We start from the raw sequence: 22,222 nt of genomic DNA on the forward strand, positions 1-22,222 counted from the left end.
ATTGCATAATTCAACAGATTCAAAGTTGCAGTAGTGTCTTCAGTGTATCTATTCCAAAGAGGTCTTCTATCTTTGTTTATTTAAATTTGATGCAGCAGTTGCTGAGAAGCAAATTTTGAAATTTTTACATAACCGTCTTTAAGGGTATAGCTATCTTGTGGTGGCATTACTGTTTATGAAGGTGGGTATGGCCCGCCCCTAAGCCAGCTTTCCCAAAGGGAGTGCTGAGGGCTTAACGTCAAGGCCAGTGCCCGCATGCATCCCAGCCACCACTTTATCCCAAGGTGAGTTGCAAATGACTCTGTGTGTGCACCAGCGCTAATCAATAAGGAAATTTGCTCCCGATTTTCTCTAATGACACGAGCAGTGATAGAAGTCGCAAATAAATCCGTTGGGGTTGAATTCTTCGACTGAAATAAAAATGTAGTCTCTTTAATAAATTTTTTATTATCGATATAAAAGAAAATTTTTTGTTATGTTTTTAAAGTGTTAGATAAGTTCAAGCTAGGACGAGGTTTTAGTTTCTTTGTCAGGTGAGTTTCAAGTTTGCCGGCCATCAGGTGCACCTGAAAAATTTACAGTGATTTTTGGTCAGTCCAAATTTAATCTATAAACGCCATGTTGTACGCTTAAGCTTCACTCAAGGAATTATATTTCTGTTAGTAATTCTTAACACTAATTAGTGCCAGCTCTTGCTTGTTGTGTGACCGCGAAGGCGACGAGAGCGTGACAGGAAACGGGTGCATGGGAAATGACTTCATGATCGGATCAAACGCTCTTTACATGACACTAGGCAATAACTCGTCAACCAAAAAACTTACTAAACTTTGAATTCATATGAAATTTCTTAACAAGCATCCAACACTATTAAGAAGTTTGAAAGAACCTCTCAGTAGAATTTCTGTAAAAATTCCTGACTACCCAACATTTAGTCAATGAGACTGTGCGTGGCTGCTGGGAAGTTAGACTCAGCGTTACATTTATATTTGTGACCTACTCCGCTCCTTAACACGAAAATGAAAAAGCTGAAGATTTATTTGACATCCAGTTCCAGCATGACGATTGAAAAGTAAAATAGAATGCAGGACCAAAAAATAGATTCGTGACTTACAAATTTAACAAATGATACACCATTTTTTGTTTTCAGTTTAATAAGCTCGTAATTGTATTCAGCTTCTTCGAAACTGCTCGTGTTACCAAGTATACCGTTTTGTTATACGCTTGCGGGGAAAATCACAATTTCACAAGAGTTGCAGGTGAGTACTGGATTAATGACTAAATACACATGAAAAAAATTTAAACTTAAGATGAAAGAATCGGAGAAATATGACACTAATTCGTCGTAAGCGAGGGAGAAAGAAAAATATCTAGCTTCCCTCGAGGATTCGAACCTCGACATTCAAATTTTATGATCTAAAGCTCAAGTCCAAAGCTACAAAAGACCTCGTTAGTGAGTCAAGACATACGCTGGGTTCGTATTTGACAAAACTTCCCGCATTCTCCTGGCATCTGAATTGTCGAGAACGTCATGTCTGAAAGTGGATTAAGAAAGAGAGTAAAGTTCAAGCTCCATCGTCAAATGAAGAAATTAAAAACATCGAGATCTACGGGTTTAGAGATTGAATCCTCGAAGATGCTTAGATTCTCTTAATTTCTTATCCGTGACGGATAAAAAGATTTTTCTTTATTCGACCCTGAGAAAAAAACTTCTCTTCTCTCTTTATAAGTTTGAATTCGATGAAGGAATTATTTCTCAATGCTGACACTAAGATAAACATAATAAACATTGAGGTAGCTTATTTATCTGCCCAAGAGAGATTTATGAAAGTACAGCATGGCTGATTCCAGTGTTATGTGCACCGCTTGTGCTCCTGGCACAATAACAGTATAACTCGTAGGTTGTCTTCATCCCTGTCAATTCAGTTTTATATGGCAGAAACTGTCCTGCTCAGGAGAATTGAAAAATAGATTTTGATTGCGGATGGCCTGTGTCCTCCATTGAAAGAAATATAACTGAGCCTAAATCGCAGGATGAAGTAATAGGAATACAGAAACATTAAAAATATACACATAATTCAAGAGAAAGAACAAAAACAAAGAAAAAGACGAGCTCGAGAACTTTAATGAAGTAGAAGAGCAATTTTAATATCTAAACTGGAAATTTGAAGAGATTTGTTATTTACTCGTGACAAGGGATTATAGACTGATCTATTGCTCGTTAATATGAAATCTTTCATGGTTCCATCGAAATTTTAGTAAAGCTTAACGTATTATTCTTGATATTTTCAGGCATATAGAAATAATAATGACAACTTTTGGAGGATAAACCGATTCAGAGGATGGCGATTTAACAGGTACTAAACAGTTTTCATATTATGAATTACTATAGTGTAATTGTTTCGATGATTAGTCTCAGGGATTATTCAACAATATTCACTGAAAGTGGAAATGTGATCATCGCAGTAAATTTTCCAATTTAAGCAATTGGAAAGAAGAAGCCTGAAAAAAATCAGGGCTTCAACGGGATTCGAACCCGTGACCTCCGCGATACCGGTGCGATGCTCTACCAACTGAGCTATGAAGCCACACATTGGGAGCGAGGTCAATTTATTGAGTTCATATCTTCCCGTGCACGGGAAGATATGAACTCAATAAATTGACCTCGCTCCCAATGTGTGGCTTCATAGCTCAGTTGGTAGAGCATCGCACCGGTATCGCGGAGGTCACGGGTTCGAATCCCGTTGAAGCCCTGATTTTTTTCAGGCTTCTTCTTTCCAATTGCTTAAATTGGAAAATTTACTGCGATGATCACATTTCCACTTTCATCTATAACCGCAGTACAAATATGAATTATTTCATATAAACTCCACAATATTCACTGAGCCTGCGGCGAATAATTGTTAATTATGACACGTAATACCCCGCAACTGGACATGCTTGATCATGAGCTTAAGAAGGCGTAAATCCGGCCAAGTTCCTTCTCAGGATTGTTAAGGACCGAGACGATGGTTTCGTCAATGAGGGATATATTATACAGAAAAATTATTTATATAAACCAAGAGGTTACCAAAATGAATGAATCTGCGGGACTCGTTATAGTTTTCTTTATTTTGACTTACAAGGAGATATATTCGTGGCGCCTTTGTATTTAAAACTTCCGGAAAACGTTTTATGTTTGTGAAACAAAAAAATGTCTGGTTAAGAAATTACAAAGTGATGAACCGGCTACAAGCACATCATTTCTTTTTTTCGACTTCAATGTGGGAAATCCTGAGAGAGCACATCACACCCTCTCAGGTAGCTGATCAGAACATAGCTGGATTCGCCTTAATCTTGTTCGCTCGTGGGTTACACCACATGAAAATAACAAAAAAAAGACGGGAAATTGGGGTAACGTGATAAAGAGCGAGGTGACATAAAAATGAAAACTTTCACCCCAAAAATTTTAATTATTACGAATTCTTGATCATGCATGAAAATGAAACTTCGCCAGCGTTACCATTTATTTATTTATTTATTTTTTTGGAAGCTTTGCAAACATCGTTCGACCTCCTCAAAAATTACTATTAATTTTTTCTTCAACAATTTAAACTACTCATCCAAAAGGTGATTTGTCGTATTTCGCGGTTTGGTCGGAATTCGGTTTTGGCGGGAATTCTCTCTGCGCAATGACGAACTACATGAGCTCATGTGTTTACTTCGGCAGGTAAACATTTAGGCTCTGAAAATGCTAATGGTTGCATAGAATCCTGCTCCGAACAACGCGGAGAATACCACGCCTGTCTAACAAGAGAAATTTACTTATATTCCCTTTAAAATTAAACAGCAACAGATTATTTTATGTCAGCAATACATTTACAGATATTTTTTAATTTCTCCATAGTTTTGTGATATCTGACGGTTTTTCCAGTTTTATTTCGGCTTCAAATGCTCCTATAATCTGGCAACAAAGTCTCTCGATGGCCTACAAGATGCGAGAACCAGCACTTGGTTCTCCACTTACTTTTGATGCGTAAGCAGAATATTGTTCTCGATAGCCAGAAGGCCGATGCAAAGATAAATATACAGCTGCTAAAATACCATCTTATTCAGAAAATTCTGGATTATAATAAATTACAAATGAAAAAGGAAGACTTTTCTCAAAACACATTTTGTCACGGGTTAGTGGCTTCCGGTCATTCATGATTACTTAGCTCTCTTCAGAAGAATATTTGTGGAATATATTATTCGCTGGAGCCCTTTTCACACTTTGGAAAAACGCACTGATAACTATGATTCACGAGAGCTATAGAAAATTCGCTAGAAAATACGTAAACCAAATGAAATCTTACTCTCGCTCTAATTAGTTGATAGTTATGTTTAGATGATCGTATGTAAACGCGTGTCTTTGCATAATAGGCTGCGGGATTTTGGAAGAGAACTCGTGACAGTTGTGCAAACCCTTGACTGCGTTTTGGGTTTGTAAAATGCGCCGTACAACTCGAAGATTCAACAATCTCGTTTCACGGGAAACCCACAGGCATTACACTGCTGTCCGTATCCGGAGAGTGGGGAATTTTTTTACCAAAATCCCATCACAACAGCACGAGGGAGAAAACTTTGAAATTCTCACTCTTTCGTTTTATCTAAGTATCAGAGACAAGTTGGTCTCCGCCTTTCTTTTTGTATTATTTTCATTTTAGTATCCTTTTTTGTTTCGTGAGGATGTTTTCAAGCGCAGTAAAATTCTATTCTATTTTATTTCCAGCTATGGCGGAGAGTAAACTTCCGACAACGGGAGAAGGACTGGATTTGAACAATGAGATTCGGGTCATAGGTGTGAGAGAGCCTTAGAAAAACACTGCTACATGGTCATTTTGAAGCGGTTGTGATGTTTAGTGATGGAATAGTTAAGTACATCTTTAGTGGGCATTATCAAGAGTGGCAAGTCTGGGACTGGAGGTACAGCGGTAATCCGCATAAAGATTCAAAATGGCCGATGACATCACGGAAAAAGGAACTGAACACCAGTTTTGACCTAGCGCTTTTCAAACTTGGTCGTCATAATTTGAGCAATTCGCATGGACTATAGATGAATTTTTATGCATAATAATTCATTTTAATGAAGTTTTATTTTTAATATTTTTGCGTTTTCTCTGGCAATAGTAATAATGTTTATCAAATGATCGAATTTCAGGGACAAACGAAAGTCAAGTGACATCAAATGACACCAAACTGGAGGTGTACAATGATCCATTAAGAGGTGAGAAATTAGATTCTTTAAAAGACGCCTCGGTATGGTTTTTAACTAAGCACATTTTTATTAAATTTTTTTACCTATTCTGTGAATAACTTTTGAAACAGAAACTATATGTTCGAATTTCAAACTTTATCACCAGAGAAACACTGAATTTTATTTTTGCGTGGGTCACGAACAAGCTGTCGGTGCGAGGTGTACAATTGTATACATATACATGGAATGAAAATCATCATTAAATCTATTACCGCGAGAAATAAAAGAAAAATGTAATGAAAAAATTAGTATCATACTCAGTATCAGGGATAGATTTGAGTCAAAATCAAAGAAAATGCCGAGAATGCTTCTCATTTACACCACGTGCACTTTTGCAGTTGTAATATAAATTATGAATCACTACTCTTGCTAAATATATCCTGATACAATTTAAAAACATTTGAGATAAAACACTTGCAAATAAGGTCGAGAGGAGACTGATCGTGGAAATCAAATGGACAATAACGTTTGCAAAAAGTTTTATCTGTTCTGCGTTCTTTCAAACACACCACACCATATATGGCCAGAGTTCCCGAATTTCATTGGTCTGGAGACCATTTGAAGTGATTCAAAACATCATCTTAGAGTTAACGGTTTATAAAACTTATAGATATCAGTGGGGTGAGGGTTAATGGTCGGCGGGCCCATGTATACAGTAACCGACTGTTCAAAAAGAACGAAAGGCCTGTAAAGGATAGGAATTAGAAAGGGGATCTAACGACATGAGAACGAAACCTTGTTAAAACGAAATCATTAATGTTAAACCGGTGTGTTTTCAGATATAGCAAGAGTATGCCTCGAGGAAGGTAACAAAGAATACGGACAGGAAGAACATCAAAACGCGATAAACTCCTACTCGGAAGGTCTTCAAGTGAACTGCGAAGATATACGGCTGAACGCCAAGCTTTATAGCAACAGAGCAGCAGCTCATTTCCATTTGGGTAAGAGTCTTTTTAAAACTACTAAATTCTTCATGGAATGTACTCCGTGAAGTTAATGAATGTACATTCTGCACCCATTTTAAACGGGATTTTATCCTCGCCTGCTGTCTTCCCTGCCATTTTTGCATCCTTTTATCGCATGAATATTGAAATGAAACTGGCAACTTTAATATTTCATGTCGATCGCACACGTGGAAATTCTCCATTAGGATGAAATTCTCCTGCAAAGTTTCATCGCAATTGTGAGATATTCTAACCGTAAATTATGAAAAGTATACTTGCCAAATAAATTGCAAAGCAACTAATAAGAATATCGAAATTCCCACACAGGTTCGAAGACTAACATCTCAGGACTGTTGTTGTGCGGAGGTTTATCCGTTCTGTGGTTAAAATTAATTACGCGTCTAATTGACTCAGTATAACATTTTCCATTTCGAACTGTTGCGTCTCAGCCGGCTTACGATTAAATCAAGCTAAAACGGAACAATTTAGTTTATGGTGGTTACCCCTCAAAAAGTGCGTATCCTTAAATCAAGATGGTAATCCTCTTACGTGACGTCATGTCCTCCCTCGCCAGTGGTTGTGACTCATATTCTGCTGACTCGACTACCGAAGTAATGGCTCGGCTATCTGCTAACTTAAGTATCAATCACTTTTTTAAAAGACGAATTTTATGGAGAAAAAAGCAAGGAATCCTCTCAAAAGATGCCCGGAAAAGCAATCAAATATGGTTAAATATAGTCTAAAGCGAAGAAAAGCTATAGAAAAACCGAAATCCCCAGATCTGAGTAATTTTTTTTTTTCATTGTCTTCAAGGTTGCAAAGAACAATACTTTTTCCGAAACACATCGTTCCCTAAGGAGAATTGAAATAATTTGTTATACAGCACTCAAGAAATTCGGGTATGCGTCGGCTTATTCAGCATGAGAAGGCAACTCCAGCGATGGACTAATATGATACCAAGGAAGCGTAGAGCTGCTTCTTTGATAAGTAAACCACAAACTAAAAATCAATATGAGGAGAATTGCCCTGAGATGAACTCTGTGAGTTTCTTGTGATCATACTCAGTTGCCAAGTTTGAAATATCTAAAGGACAAGAGGCGAAAAACGAAGGTGTTTGACCACATTCTCTTAATGTCGTAGGTAAATTCCCGCGTAGTAAAAATCTGGGTCAAAATGTGAACCTTATCTCCCCCAATTTTACCCGATAAAATGATTATCTCCTGGTTTCAACTAAGACCAAGTCTAGGACAGGTATAAAGACGGATACTTAATTTGGCACGTGATGACGACTGACACTTAGTTCCTGAATTCCTTAGGAAACTACGAAGAATGTCTCAATGATGCAACAGTTTCTGTTCAGTTGGAACCCAATTTAATCAAAGCTATTAAGAAAGGTGGGTGTTGCAGTCAAAATTCATCAAACCACTTTTCTGTGGTTTCTTCAAGAGAATTGTATGGATTACGGCATCTGACTGTACCTCGGGTATCAACAATAACTGGCCCGTGAATGTTTGCTCAGTAGATAAAAAGTGCAAGTTAAGGTCAGCGAGCTATAAATGTTTTTGTTAAATACAGTTTAAATTTTTTCTTCATAGAATTAGTATAAACCGATGTTAGTCGACTTCACATATAACATATTGAAAATGCAAATAAGCGATTGTATGAATTCTATGAAAAATTCAGTTTTTCAGTCCTCTCTTTCTGGTTTTCATTCAATTAAACCCGGTTTGACTTAAAATGTTTTGCTCATGCGAATGGGGTGTAAGACGATTTTCTGGCTACTTTTAGATATGGATAGTAATTAATTAGATACCTCACGTCATTACCTTCTCAGCCGCCAGTGCTTGCGTGGAGCTTTGCTTGTACAAAGAAGCAAGGAGCTGGCTACATATGGGATTGGCCGTATCCTTTAACGAGTGTTTCAAACGTTATACGCAAAGAAATGCAAGCAGTTTTCACTAACACCAAGCTGAGCAGTTAAAAGAAACTAAAATATTTTCAGTTATTCCAAAACATTTCATTTGACAGAAGGGGCATTTTATCTAATTCGCAGAACGCCCCTCATCAGTGTCTCTCTAAGAATATCAGCAGGACGCCCAAACCAAACAATGATTACGCCTAGTGAGCTTGTTAACACTTATATTAATATTCACTCTGGTAAGAAAATATTTAAAATAGGAAATCGTCAAAAGAAATCCACTTTCGACAGGTATGTCTTTTTCTAAGGTTTGTTTAGGGAATAGCGCATGTTTTTTAGGGGTGTTTGAGAAAAACACCGCGAGAGCGATGTTCCAAAATTCTGCAAAATACCACGAGCTTCCATTAAAAGAACGTCCAGTGACGCTGACATTAACCCCAAACTGTCTGACTTATAGTCCGAGTCGTCATTCTTTCTGAGATAAAAACTTCTTCAGATTCACATCAATTTCCCTGGCTTCGAAGCTCATAATATCCAGACGGATCCGTTTTTCTTCAGCCCACGTCGTCCGAACTGTTGGCCACATAAAGGTCTTTTTTTTGGGTGTTTACATTTGCTGCATTTTCTATAAATTCTTGAAGCTTTTTCGATTCACAATCTGGAAATATTTCAGCCATTGTTTCAAAATTAGAATCAGTATCATTTCAGTTAATGTAAAAATGCAAATTTTAAATGTAAGGTTCTAGAATTTGACTGACATACTTATTTTCTCAGCGATTCACAAACATGAAATGTCTCAACTTATAGAATTGTACCTCTAATATTTTTATTTTTATTGAAATTTGTTTACATCCACTCATCAGTTATTTATGCTTAACCCATGTAAGATTGAGAAGGATAACAAACCTCTGCTTCACTTACTGAGCAAATCTCAAACATTAATAGAGAGTCACGAGTGCATTATGAGAAATGCCAAAGTAGACAGAGAAAAGACCGAAGAGGGAATCCGTTGTAACCTTCTAGGAATAGCTCATTATAATCAAGGACAGTTCAAAGCAGCAATCGATTACCATCAACGTCATCTAGAAATTGCTAAAGAAGTGGGAGACAAGGCCGGAGAGGGAAAGAGTTATGGCAATCTCGGCTGCGCTTATCTTGGTCTAGGACAGTTCAAAACAGCAATCGATTACCATCAACGTCATCTAGAAATTGCTAAAGAAGTGGGAGACAAGGCCGGAGAGGGAAAGAGTTATGGCAATCTCGGCTGCGCTTATCTTGGTCTAGGACAGTTCAAAACAGCAATCGATTACCATCAACGTCATCTAGAAATTGCTAAAGAAGTGGGAGACAAGGCTGGAGAGGGAAACAGTTATGCCAATCTCGGCTGCGCTTATGATAGTCTAGGACAGTTCAAAACAGCAATCGATTACCATCAACGTCATCTAGAAATTGCTAAAGAAGTGGGAGACAAGGCCGGAGAGGGAAACAGTTATGCCAATCTCGGCTGCGCTTATCTTGGTCTAGGACAGTTCAAAACAGCAATCGATTACCATCAACGTCATCTGGAAATTGCTAAAGAAGTGGGAGACAAGGCCGGAGAGGGAAATAGTTATGCCAATCTCGGCTGCGCTTATCGTGGTCTAGGACAGTTCAAAACAGCAATCGATTACCATCAACGTCATCTAGAAATTGCTAAAGAAGTGGGAGACAAGGCCGGAGAGGGAAAGAGTTATGGCAATCTCGGCTGCGCTTATCGTGGTCTAGGACAGTTCAAAACAGCAATCGATTGCCATCAACGTGATCTAGAAATTGCTAAAGAAGTGGGAGACAAGGCCGGAGAGGGAAAGAGTTATGGCAATCTCGGCTGCGCTTATGATAGTCTAGGACAGTTCAAAACAGCAATCGATTACCATCAACGTGATCTAGAAATTGCTAAAGAAGTGGGAGACAAGGCCGGAGAGGGAAACAGTTATGGCAATCTCGGCTGCTCTTATGGTCGTCTGGGACAGTTCAGAACAGCAATCGATTACCATCAACGTCATCTAGAAATTGCGAAGGAAGTGGGAGACAAGGCCGGAGAGGCATCCTCACTCTGTTCTCTTGGAAGTTATTTTGAGTGCCAAGGAAATCTCAAGAGGGCTTCTGACTGCTTTCACTCTTCTGTAGAGGGGTTTGATAGTATCAGGGCCGGTCTGCGATTCAACGATCAGTGGAAGATTTCTTATCGTAATCAGCATAAAAGTGCATACACAGGCTTGTGGCGTATAAAACTAATTCAAAATGAATTTGTCAACGCTCTTCTTGCCGCAGAAAAAGGACGTGCTCAAGCTCTAAAAGATCTGCTAGAAGCAAAATATCAGCCCCGATATTCTTCAAGGAACAGCGTCTCGTTCCTTACCCTGAGTTTTGTTCCATTAGGTACGGTTTTCATAGCTATCAGTGGACCGTGCGTTTACTACTGGGTTTTCTTTAGCGACGATAATGTCCAGTTGAGAAAGGTACATGTCAACAATTATAAGTATGAAGAGGAACTGGAATTTTTCATCGAGCAACTGAACAGAACTGCCTTGAAGGAGATCGATTCAAGAGATGCTGTTAAATACGAAAGTCCTTCCCATGACTCGCTGAAAGCGGAGGAAGCAGCGAATGATATGATTCAAATTGATGTAAGGAACTCGCAATTAAGTGCTCTACAGAAGCTTTATGACATCATCGTTACTCCTATTGCTGATCTGATCGAAGGAAACGAGCTTACGGTTGTTCCTGAGGGACCATTTTGTCTTGTGCCTTATGCAGCATTGGAGGACTCGAAGTCAACTTATCTGAGTGATTTATTCAGAATCCGCGTGCTTCCGTCCCTGACGACCTTACAACTAATCAATGATTGCCCAGCTGACTTTCACCTGAAGAGCGGTGCATTGCTTGTTGGCGACCCATGTTTTGAAGAGATCATCTATCAAGGAAGACGGTTGGTACAACTTCCGGGAGCAAGGAAAGAGGCGGAGATGATTGGACGAATCCTCAGTATTTCCCCCCTCATTGGAGAAATGGCAACAAAAGATGAAGTGTTAAAACGACTCTCATCAGTGGCTCTAGTACACATAGCAGCACATGGTAAAATGGAAACTGGTGAAGTTATCCTGGCACCAAACACCACAAGAGAAACCCCTCAACCTCAAGAGAAGGACTATCTACTGACGACGAAAGATGTCATGGAGGCTGGGCTGCGGGCGCGACTGGTTGTTCTAAGCTGTTGTCACAGTGCTCGTGGGGAGGTCATGGCCGAGGGTGTGGTTGGCGTCGCCCGAGCATTCTTGGGTGCTGGCGCTAGAGCTGTTGTGGTAACCCTATGGGCGATTGCAGACGAAGGAACCCTGGAGTTCATGAGTTTCTTCTACGATGCACTTGCTAAAGGCAAGAAGGCAAGTGAAGCTCTCAATCAGGCCATGAAGTGTTTGAGAAAATCCGAAACCTTCAAGGAGGTGAAGTACTGGGCACCATTTGTACTCATTGGTGATGACGTCACACTTGATTTCAACGACATCTAGTTGCTGATCCATGTAATTATTCTTTTCATAACATTTATGCATTGCAAAGTAACTTTAAATCTAAATTAGAGATACATATTTGATCACAAATGCTTTTTTTGTTATCTTGCTGTGTAAAGTTTGGGAGTTTCTTTTTTTCCCGAAGAAATTGAAATGCTTTTAAATTGAGTGGGCAGACTTTTTCTTAGATAATTTGATAGGAGTGAAAAACAGTTTTCTGCTATAATAATTGTTGGGCAGTTTATCGTTTCATGTCGTAAGGCTGAATGAAAAATTTTAGATAATCTCAACGATTCTCCCTGAATTATAATTTCTTTTACTTTTCAGTTAAGGCAGTGAGAATTGGAGCTGTATCATATAAAAGACAGAACCCAAGAAAGTAAAAATGTTGCCCGCTAGCGTTCATATTTGGAGCAGAAACCACAAGGCTACCTATAAAATCTCTGTAAGAGTCCTCTACTGAGAGCAGGAGAAGCGAAAGAGCCTTCAAGAGCCCATATGGATCACTGTTTTTGCAAAAGTTGATTCTCCACCTCTTAAATGCTCTTATGAGCTATAAGGATTTTGGACACGCAGAAGAAAAAAGACTTTGCATTTTTTTATTTTTAATGAACTGTTCGAACTAGCTTAAAAGTAATTTTTTTAAATTAGTGATGTATTGAAATCATCATCACATTTTTTTATCTAAAATGAACGAGGTTGTTATCTGTAAACAAGTTTTAGGTGTTATATTTACGTTCAAGTTGAAACACCTTGAAAACGTATTCCCAAAATGTTTTTGCAATTTTTTTTTCTCAATCGGTTTTTGCCTTAAGGTTTATATAAAGTATTGCAGCCACATGCGTGTGTAAATATTTCCATAGACGTTGAAAAATAATTGGTCGTTTGATTGTTAAATTAGCTTAGTTACAGTCGAATGGAAATTTCAATTAACTTTTGGAGGAATTTTTTCTAGTTTTAATTAGTTTTTGTGTCACGAACATCAGATTTTTTCAATCGGTTTTTGCATTAAGGTTTACATAAAGCTATTAAAGCCATATGTTTTTGTAAAGATTTCCATAGAACTTGAAAAATAATTGGTCGTTTGATTGTTCGATTATCTTAGTTTCAGTCCAATGGAAATTTTAATTAACTTTTGGAGGAATTAGACCTAGTTATAATTAGTTCGTGTCAAGAACATCAGATTTGTTGGAATTAAAATGGCACAATTTTTTAAGACCTGTATTTAATCCTAGTATTACCGATACTACGGCAGATTTTTCCTACGCGTTTGAATGCTATAAAGTGTTCATGAACACTCTGTTTAAGCGAATTTTCCAATTGTAAACCAAGAGGCTGGTCGGACAAGCAGGTTCACTGATTTGGCTCAAATTTTGCATGTAGACTCGGCTAGGGGTTCTAACGCTAAATGGATATTTTAAGATTGAACGGTCATTAGGAGCCCCTCCAGTACACGGTTGTAAAGGCGCTGGTCAAGACGCTTGCAAAGACGCTTGTTAATGCACTTGACAACACCACACTTTAATGAATGCGCCAATTCTCATTACTTGTAGTAGGAAGTCTTCGGGTGTGATTGGTTCCTTTAAGAAAACTCATGGCAATCCAAACCCATGACTCAAAAAAGTCAACAGGAAGTCTATTTGAGGAGCACGTGGGAGAAATTCAAGTTTGAAATGCGGAGACATATTCTGTGCTAGAGATATGCCCCAAAACCGATAACTTTCTACCCACAAAATCAAAGAACACTTTTCTCGTCAATCAAAAACCGTCCTTTCCCGAAAATCTAAATAAAAAAATAAATAAACATGAAGCGTAATTAACATGAACAGAAAGTATTCTATGATTTTCTTACAGACAGTTTTATTTTCAAAAAGTTCTGACATCAAAAGATTTCCTTCACGCTATATGGTGTTCAAGATCTGATTACAATTCTGTTTTTCGCTCTATCTTCAACAGTTCAACCTCAAATACCAATGTAGCGCCCCCTGAAAAGATAAAATAATTGGCGTACATTCATTTTAAGTTGCGTTTTGAGGAAAAAAGTTCATGCCGGAATATGATTGAAGAAGCCCTTCATGTATCCCACAAGGAAAGAACCCCTTACACCTTAACTGGCCTAACATCAGTATGGGTATTTTCCACACTGTTCACTCTACATTTCCTAGGGTGTTAAAAGGAAAAATTTTGTGTAACAATCAAGAGCTTCTTTAGTTGGTGATTTCCTTTATTCTTGTGACCTTAATGTCTGACTCAGGGCTGATATTATATATTTAACAATTATTCACTAAAGTGGATGCAAATAATCGTTTTAGCAGGTACCGCACAGATACCAAACATTTAGTTTGTTTCTTTCAATAAACCAAAAAATGGTCAGAAATTAAACTCTTGACGTGCTGTGTCATCAGCTGCTGGAAGGTGATTAGTACTTGTTATTCACTTCCAAATAGCCAATCAGTGCGTGTGAAAAGTACTATTCACCTGTGTGGTATATACTAAAGGGAGATATTAGCTGCTGGTAACTTCTAGGGGTCAAAGTGGTAAGGGATTTTTATTTGCCACTTTACAATTGCTCATAGACCACTTGGTTTGTTGCCCTGTGTTTTGCATTGTCATGGTTACTTCAAATTTCTCTGGTGACCTTAGGTTAAATACATAGTTTAAGAGTGTACTGAGACAATATGAATTATGAGCAATTAATACTTCAAAATAATTCCTTAAATAAGATAGTTGTAGTTTTGAGGTTTTTCCTTTTTTGTCAGATTATGTGCAAACTTGCAGGCTGTGAGGAGAGACTAGCAGAGTGTTGATGAACAAATCTGTGGGGGAAGTGGGTGGGGTGGCTTTGACGCCATGCTTCAAAATCAAATCTTTCCAGATTTCACAATTTCAGAGGTTGGTATCAATATCTTTGGTGTTCATGTAATGCTCTGACTCAGCATTGTCTCTGTTGACCACAAGCTGTTTACTCACCTGGGATCTTAGGGGGAGCTCCTCTGTCCCCATAACCTGCACAAAAGAAAGAAAATTCCTCTTAGTATAGCAAAAACAGCTGAAAATTATTTTAATAAGAATATGACTGGTAGAATTCTTGCATAATTCAGCTTGCTCATATGTAACAGATAAATTATATCTACATAAGCTTGCATTTCAAGCAAGGTAAGTTGCCCCATTATCAATCCTACTAGTATCTACTGGCAACAATTCTTACTCACTGCATTGGAGGTAAATTATATACTTAAATATCAGAGCAGGGACTTACCAAGGTCTGATGGGATTACAAGTTTCCTCTTTTCTCCTTCACACATACTAAAAACAACACGAAAAAAAAAGTTTTAATTAACAATAACAACAACAAGTTTATTTATACCTTGAGTAAGTAACAGCAAAATGTTAAAACAGAAAAGCTGGTAGCTGGACACCAAAAAGAACTATAGGAACTATACCATATGTCAGTCAGCCTGTCCTCATCATACCCTTAGGCACATATGATCATAACAAGAGAACGTCACTGTTGCCTCTTCTTCCCTTTCCTCCTCAGCTCTTCCCAACTCACCCTATTCTCTTGAATCTCTTTTTCATTGGCCATTGTTAGTTGCTGTACTAATTAAGTGCCCATTTAACAGTGCAAGATTATACTTTGTAGGCTAAAACAATACCAAATCAAATGACAACCCTTTGGCTCAACTCTACTGACTAGAAATATTTCATTTTTTTCATAGTTATTGAAATTTTTGCAATAACTGTATTTCAAGTTGTCAACAAATCAACTGATGCTTTTCAAGATTGCATGAAAAAAGGACTTCCAAAGAGGTTGGTTTTCATGCTTTGTAATTTAATGTCCATAAGTAATTGAACAGGTTAAACCACAAGGGTAAAAATAATTTTATGTTGCTGCTAGTTCCACATTTGCTGAATGGTTTGAAGCCAGTTTATTAGTAACTGTTCAGGTTCTCTTCAGCCTTAGCTATAAGTAGAGAGAGCAAAAAAATGTCAATTTTATAGACCCCCAATACATCTATACCTGCCATGTTGTGTGGACTATGCTTGACACTTCATGCTTGCACACTGAACATTGAATCACTAGCCAGAAATTCTCTTACACCAGACTACTAAATCCAGGCCACTTATCCATAACTCATATGCACTGGCACTTTTACTACAAAATTCACCCCAGCTTTAACAAAATTAAGATAAGGAACAACAAGGTTCAAAAGCTTGCTTTTCACAGTTTACTTTTCTTGTATAGTTCGGTACAGTTCTGGAAAAGTTTGAGGAAGTAGTTTGAAAATGTAAGTAATGTGGAGAGAGGAATTTATTGTGTATAAATAAGACTTAAAAACAAATGATGAATGGTCTATAGTTGTAACTTACTTTAATAGTCCTTGATCCCATCCTGTAACAAAAATTTAATCATGACTTATTAAATAGTAAAAACACTTCTAATATAACCAAATATCTTACATTATTATTCAACTGCTCTCAGAGAGTACAAATAATGCACAAATTGAGTACAAATATCATGTGAAATTGCACAGCTGTTTGGACAGTTGGTTATTTTACAATGTAATCCAACAAGAACATTACAAGACCTGTCCCAAACCACTCCTCTATTTGCTTTATTTTCCCTGCCTTATAACAAATGACTATAAAATAAAACAGTTGGGTAAAAAAAACATATGAGATGTTTGAGGAACTAAGTTAACTATAACCATTCTGAAACCTAAAGTTTATCAAACCATTAAACCCAATGCTTGTTAATAAATTAAAGTAATAGATCCCCATAAGCTTGTGATGTCCAAATGTTTCTTGCCTTCTCCCCACTTCCCACCTGGGGCAATTAATTGGTAAACCGGTAGAAAGTGCAATCACTTGCTTAAATGCATAATATCATGGCAAACTACAAATATCAGCCCGTTTTGCACATAGTCATGCATGCTATATCACAAGTATCCACCTTTGATAACTTGTCCCACTCCTAATGTAAACAGGAATGGTTCTCCTCGAGGGATACTGCTGTCAAATTGTGTCCCGTCCCTCAGAGTACCCTAAAAATCAAATAAATTTAAACACACAGAAAAAATCAACACAACTCAAGTTTGAAGGAAACCTTTTCAAGTTGTTACCTTTCTCTTGCAGCTAATTCAAATTAACTAATTTTGGGTTATGAATGGAAAAAATTTTAAAAATTCTGTATCAGCTGATTGAGTTCAATTTCTTCATTATAAATGGTTTACAAGTCATGTTACCTGAGGAAACCATTTTCTCACAAGGAGTTGAGGAGGAAACATTGCATTAAATTATTTCCCTCGTCTTTGATAAATATCTTTAAATACCCTGTAAATGAACCATGCAAGCAGAAACAAGACCCTCTCTGTTATGCATGTTTGACAGAAGTCTATTCCACAAAAAAAAGGAGTAAAAGTTCACAAAATTAAGTGTGACACTGTTGAAAATTAAGTGAAACATACTGCTGTTAAATTAGTGAAGTCAATTTATGCCTGGTATATAGTTTATCGCACTGGGCCTTTTAAACCAGCCAAGAATCAAACCAACATGAAAAAGTGAATTTCCCTTCCTCACTGTCATACTATTAATTCATTTTACAACATAGCTAGTAAATTTGTCTGATCAATGAGTTTGCTTCATATTCCTATTGTGCACGCTCATGACGTCAGCAAACAAATCCCTCAGAGAATTTTGTATTCAATCAGAAAATAAAGTTCATTTACACGTATGAATTCACCTGTCAGTTTTTTGACCAATCTAAGACATGATCGTTTACAGCGTAACAAAATGTTTTCTTGAAACAAAATTATCAACGTGCTGAAGCATAGCAGAGGGAATCTTAACCCTTTTACAACATTTAAACCATGTGTCTGTGGTCTTTGAAAAAAATTTACTCATGCTTATTTATTCCAAACTGCAGGAGAAAAATTGTGATTACATATTAATAATATACATGAAAAAATACAAGAAAGCTTATGATAATTATGCAGAAGCAAAGCATGCACATCAAGTGCAAAAATAATTTATTCAAAGCCTGCAAATGACATTGTACGTTTGGTAAAAACAACCACATACAATCAAAACAATAATATGCAATGGTATTTTCCCATCTTTAAGGCGCAAAAAAATTCAAAGTCTGGCTAAACATTTCAAGGAATTGTTTAGTCTGCTTTGTTACTTCTTTGCACCGAATTAACCCTCTTCTGCATTGAATCACCTATAGGCTGCATTTACCTCAACCAATCGCAACTGAGTAACTTGTTCATGTATCTTATTATTGCATGTAATGTAACAGTAATGTGTGAACCTTCCTTGGTTCCTAATGCGTGTACACTGACCTACAACCATGCAAGATTTTAGGGGACTCCAAGGAGACAAAAGTAAGTTTTGAGTGGGATTTTTGAGAGGATATTCTAAAAATTATCCTTTTGAGACACATTCAAACTGGCTCTTTCCCGTACTCATCGGATGGAAAATATTGGCTCTCAATCATGATGCACGGACTTCCCACTCAGTCATTAAGTAAGTATTATGATCTGTCAAATATTTTTGCCATTCACAGCTGTTTACAGCCAATCAAATCAGAGAAATGACATTTTCACCTGTGGAGAAAACGTTTTGTCCAATCACAAAGAACCTGTCAGAAGTACTGGCTTTTCAATGAGAGAAACCCCGTATTTGTTTACAAAATTTATCATGAGAAAAGACCAAACTCAATGCTGACCACCAGGGCCCTTTCCTATCTTAGTATCAACTATTTAAAGGATTCTGGTAGATGTTGGTTTAAGGCAAGTGCAATGGGGGTGAACAAAGCTGGACTTGATGAGAGGTGACGGCTCATGAACCACAGCACAAGAAAGACACCACTTCAATAGTAGATACACACAACTGACATATTTGAGAGAAGCATGTCAAGCATTGAGGTATGATTGTCAGTTTGCTTTTCATTACTTGCAAACAGCTTATTTCTATCAGCTTTGAAAACTTCTTTATCTTCAATTAAAGCCATAAGCAACCAGCAACAGGTTTTTCCACTATATTGAGAGCAGGGAGAAATGAAACATAATATAACATTCTTTTTTTTGCTACATTTTGAACAATTTTAATCATTACAATATAATGAATTCCCCTATTTTAACCCTTTTAGTCTCACTGGTGATCTAGAGAGAATTTCTCCTTGCACCATCAGTACATTATCAAACAGACAAGTAATGAGAATAAGGAAAAATATCAATTAGGGGATAATTGGTTGATCCAATTCCAAATCCTCCAACCTAATAGCACATAAATTGTTTGGCAGACAGTAAGGAGAATTACTGATGAGATCTTCAGAGTTAAAGGATTATGTAATCATATGCACCAGAAAGGCAGCAACTAAATGTAACATACTCCAGTAAAGTGTTCTTATTTACAATGAAGTTTCAAACTCATTAAAGTTAAGTTGACTTCATGATTCAGATTTTAGTTTAAGAAATGTGTAATATCTCTTTACATGGGTTAAAAGAGAATTCCATTTATGAATTTTAAAATAGTAAATGCCAAAAACTTTAAGATGGATTTATTTATTATCTATTCAACGAGATTTTACTCATTAGCTGGCACACAAAGATATAAAAGACCCTTTGTAAAAAAAAACACAGAGCAATAAGATTCAGGAGAAGCATATGACATCTACTAGTTTACTGATGTTCTCACCTGAATTCAGTCTGAAAGGAGAACTCTGCAACACTTCTGTTTTATCTTCTCACACTTGAATTAAAACATAAAATTTAATTATTTGCAGGCAGGTTAAGGAGGAAATTAAAGAAATGGATATATGTTACATAAAAAGAAATCCCTTAATATAAAAATAAGGCAGAAGTATACTACCTACGTGTCTTTGCTTCTGAATACAGCTTTAACAGGTATCTTTAAAAGGCAATCCCTTGCGAAATGGCTTTTGGAATTCCTAGGAATTCCTAGGAGTTTATTCCCAGGAATTCCTAGGAATAAAGATGTGAATTTTCACGGTAAATTCGGACTGGGAATTCCTAGGAATTCCTGGGAATTCCCAACCATAACAACTCTGGTTCTAAAAACCTAGAAATTCCTAGAAATTCCCAGAAATTCCAAGTTTAAAGCCAACAGGACTTGGAATTCCTAGGAATTCCTAGGAATTGCAACTCAGAGAACCAATGACTTTCCCTGAAAAGCTGTAAATCTAAAAAATTCCTAGGAATTTCTGGGAATTTTTGGGAATTTTTAGGAATGTTTAAGAATTACTGGGAATTTTAAGCAAAAATTTGAGGCTAATGATATAAAATAAATACTTTAAATTAAAAAAACCCAGCTAGAGTTCAAGTATTTAATGAAATTTATTTAGAAGCTTAATTAAGGCTTTCATGTAAAATATTTTTGATTAATTATTAACATCAATGTGTGGTAATATTAGGATGGAATTTGATTTATTTTTCTTTTCTTGAAAACTTAATACGGATTAATCCTCAATTACAGCTATTCATATAAAATAGATCTAATCAATCATTAAATTTGGTTTGACACAAATTGTGAATAAAATCTGTTGATTCTTTTCCATAAAATACAATATCTTAAGTTATATTTGAAAACCAAGCACTCTTGGGAGTGAAGGGGTTAATTACAGACAAATAAAATTGATTTTTTGATTAAAATCTTGTTGTAACTGTAACAATAAATTAGAATGAAGTTATCCTAAACTGAAAACTTAGCTGCTGTTTGTACTGTTTGTGTTTTTTTTTCCTGGGCTCACAATGAGTTGGCCTTGAATGAGGTTGTCTACAAGAACCTTGACCATTTTGTATCTGGATTCCTTGACATCTGAATTTGAAAAAAAAATAATGTATTAAAATATGTATATTTAAAGCTCAGACCAGGCTTTTAAGATGGCTATGAGGAAAAGGGCATTCATTGGATTCTCAAATTGAGAAATCTCTGTTGTTATTGAGTGACTTTTATATTGGAGTTAGTACATCTCTCTCATGGATTTTACTAAAAAAGGGCTGAATACATTATTTTGTTTTTACCAAGGAGGGCTTCTTTATGTACTAAGGTTTGTTTAATAACAGTTCCTATTATGAATCTTGAATGTTCCCAAACGTGACTAAAGGAATCTTGAAACCTTACAGATAGGTTTATTTCATTGTAATTCACAAGCTTAAGAAACTGCGGCATGCAAATGACCGATTCGATTCTCAGAATTATTCTAGTTTCAGTTGCGCCGAGCGTTATGTAAGCTTAATTCAACCCGCTACATTTATTCTTTTATAAGATTTTAATCACGTAACGAATATCGCAATTTTTACTCACCACAAACTTTCAAAATCGTAGCTTTACAGATGGCCACTCGGTCCTTGTTTGTACCAGTCAATATGTCAACTGTTGTCTTTTAACTCCACGGCGCCAACGACTTTCTTTTCTTTTACAACACTCACGCTATTCTCGTTTTCCCATTGAACCACAATAAAAGCTATCTTTAGAAATGTTATATAAAGCAAAACAGTTGAGAAAAGCGATCAACGGATGAAAAGTACATTCAAAGATGAGCGCCAAATGGAGTCTTCTTTGTTTCCGATCACGGGCATGATCACGTGGATCGATTAGGACTTGTCATTGCATAGGCGGCCCAAGCTCACGTCTCGAGAAAAAGCCAACGATGAATTCATGAACGCGTCACGCGTTGTGTGACTCGGTGTTAAGTTACGGGAGGAACCGTTGAAAATTTGAACACGTTATAAGGCATAGTATGGGGAACGACATATGGTCGATTTATAACGATAAATATTTCGAAATCTGAATATTTTACACGTAAAATCAATAAAAACTTACTCATGCCCTGTGTATCCGTCGAAGTTTCTAGCGATTTCTGCTGTTTTAAGCTTGCTTTACCATCACTGTTATCCATGTCATAACAGTGATGGTAAAGCAAGCTTAAAACAGCAGAAATCGCTAGAAACTACGACGGATACACAGGGCATGAGTAAGTTTTTATTGATTTTACGTGTAAAATATTCAGATTTCGAAATATTTATCGTTGTAAATCGACCATATGTCGTTCCCCATACTATGCCTTATAACGTGTTTAAATTTTCAACGGTTCCTCCCGTAACTTAACACCGAGTCACACAACGCGTGACGCGTTCATGAATTCATCGTTGGCTTTTTCTCGAGACGTGAGCTTGGGCCGCCTGTGGTCATTGGGGTCGCGAATTCCCACGTAGACTCTGTGACCCCCTTCTGCAGTATGATTTTATCGTGTCAGCGGTCCTCTCACTTAAGTAATAATAAACAAGGTAATAATTACCTAAATTATTTAGTGTTAACAACTGGGTTGAAAACGTAAATTAGCCACCGTAAAGAGTAAAAAAGCTGACGTTTCGAGCGTTAGCCCTTCGTCAGAGCGATAGACGAAGGGCTAACGCTCGAAACGTCAGCTTTTTTACTCTTTACGGTGGCTAATTTACGTTTTCAACCCAGTTGTTAACACTAAATTACCTGCTATACTCTCCCACCGACGCAG

General features: G+C 37.0%; 2 protein-coding genes across 9 annotated transcripts in view; one reads left to right on the top strand and one right to left on the bottom strand.

Annotated features, from left to right (window-relative positions):
• The first annotated feature begins 522 nt into the window (after positions 1–522).
• The window catches only part of LOC149042281 (uncharacterized), a 44,529-nt gene continuing 22,829 nt past the window's right edge, over positions 523–22,222 (top strand). The window contains exons 1-9 of one of the 2 annotated variants that reach the window (XM_089212782.1): positions 523–1,256; positions 2,290–2,354; positions 4,748–4,816; positions 5,177–5,242; positions 6,052–6,213; positions 7,533–7,610; positions 8,051–8,118; positions 9,022–11,694; positions 12,010–12,898. In XM_089212782.1, coding sequence (XP_089068908.1) covers positions 4,750–4,816; positions 5,177–5,242; positions 6,052–6,213; positions 7,533–7,610; positions 8,051–8,118; positions 9,022–11,682 — 3,102 coding nt within the window. In that variant the 5' untranslated portion in view covers positions 523–1,256; positions 2,290–2,354; positions 4,748–4,749 and the 3' untranslated portion in view covers positions 11,683–11,694; positions 12,010–12,898. Of the gene's footprint in view, positions 1,257–2,289; positions 2,355–4,747; positions 4,817–5,176; positions 5,243–6,051; positions 6,214–7,532; positions 7,611–8,050; positions 8,119–9,021; positions 11,695–12,009; positions 12,899–22,222 lie in introns of those variants that run through there. The other variant, XM_089212783.1, reaches the window with a different exon arrangement.
• On the bottom strand, positions 13,499–21,248 carry LOC149042282 (peptidyl-prolyl cis-trans isomerase FKBP2-like). 7 transcript variants are annotated; one of them, XR_016188555.1, is made up of 7 exons: positions 21,013–21,248; positions 20,404–20,523; positions 19,384–19,437; positions 16,637–16,727; positions 14,942–16,075; positions 14,653–14,688; positions 13,499–13,667 (listed from the first exon to the last, which is right to left on the bottom strand). XR_016188555.1 is itself a non-coding variant. In XM_089212803.1 (6 exons), exons 1-6 carry the CDS (start codon positions 16,968–16,970, stop codon positions 13,606–13,608), a joined length of 300 nt encoding a protein of 99 aa, XP_089068929.1. In that variant the 5' UTR covers positions 16,971–17,295; the 3' UTR covers positions 13,499–13,605. The 7 variants fall into 7 exon arrangements, 1 of the variants encoding a protein (XP_089068929.1); XR_016188558.1 differs by lacking the exons at positions 20,404–20,523; positions 21,013–21,248 and having other exon boundaries at positions 14,942–15,646; positions 16,054–16,075; positions 19,384–20,386; XR_016188554.1 differs by lacking the exons at positions 20,404–20,523; positions 21,013–21,248 and adding an exon at positions 19,558–20,383.

The sequence above is a fragment of the Pocillopora damicornis genome, chromosome 7 (assembly GCF_964200805.1).
Source record: "Pocillopora damicornis chromosome 7, jaPocDami1.2, whole genome shotgun sequence".
Taxonomy (NCBI): Eukaryota; Metazoa; Cnidaria; class Anthozoa; order Scleractinia; family Pocilloporidae; genus Pocillopora; species Pocillopora damicornis.

Excerpts from the sequence above, each read along its gene's own strand:
- LOC149042282 (XM_089212803.1), bottom strand. The coding sequence starts at position 16,970 with ATGTTTCCTCCTCAACTCCTTGTGAGAAAATGGTTTCCTCAG. Across the intron at positions 16,076-16,636 it reads AGTGGGACAAGTTATCAAAG|GATGGGATCAAGGACTATTA; the intron begins GTGGATACTTGT and ends TTTTTGTTACAG. Across the intron at positions 13,668-14,652 it reads AGCTCCCCCTAAGATCCCAG|GGGGCGCTACATTGGTATTT; the intron begins GTGAGTAAACAG and ends TTATCTTTTCAG.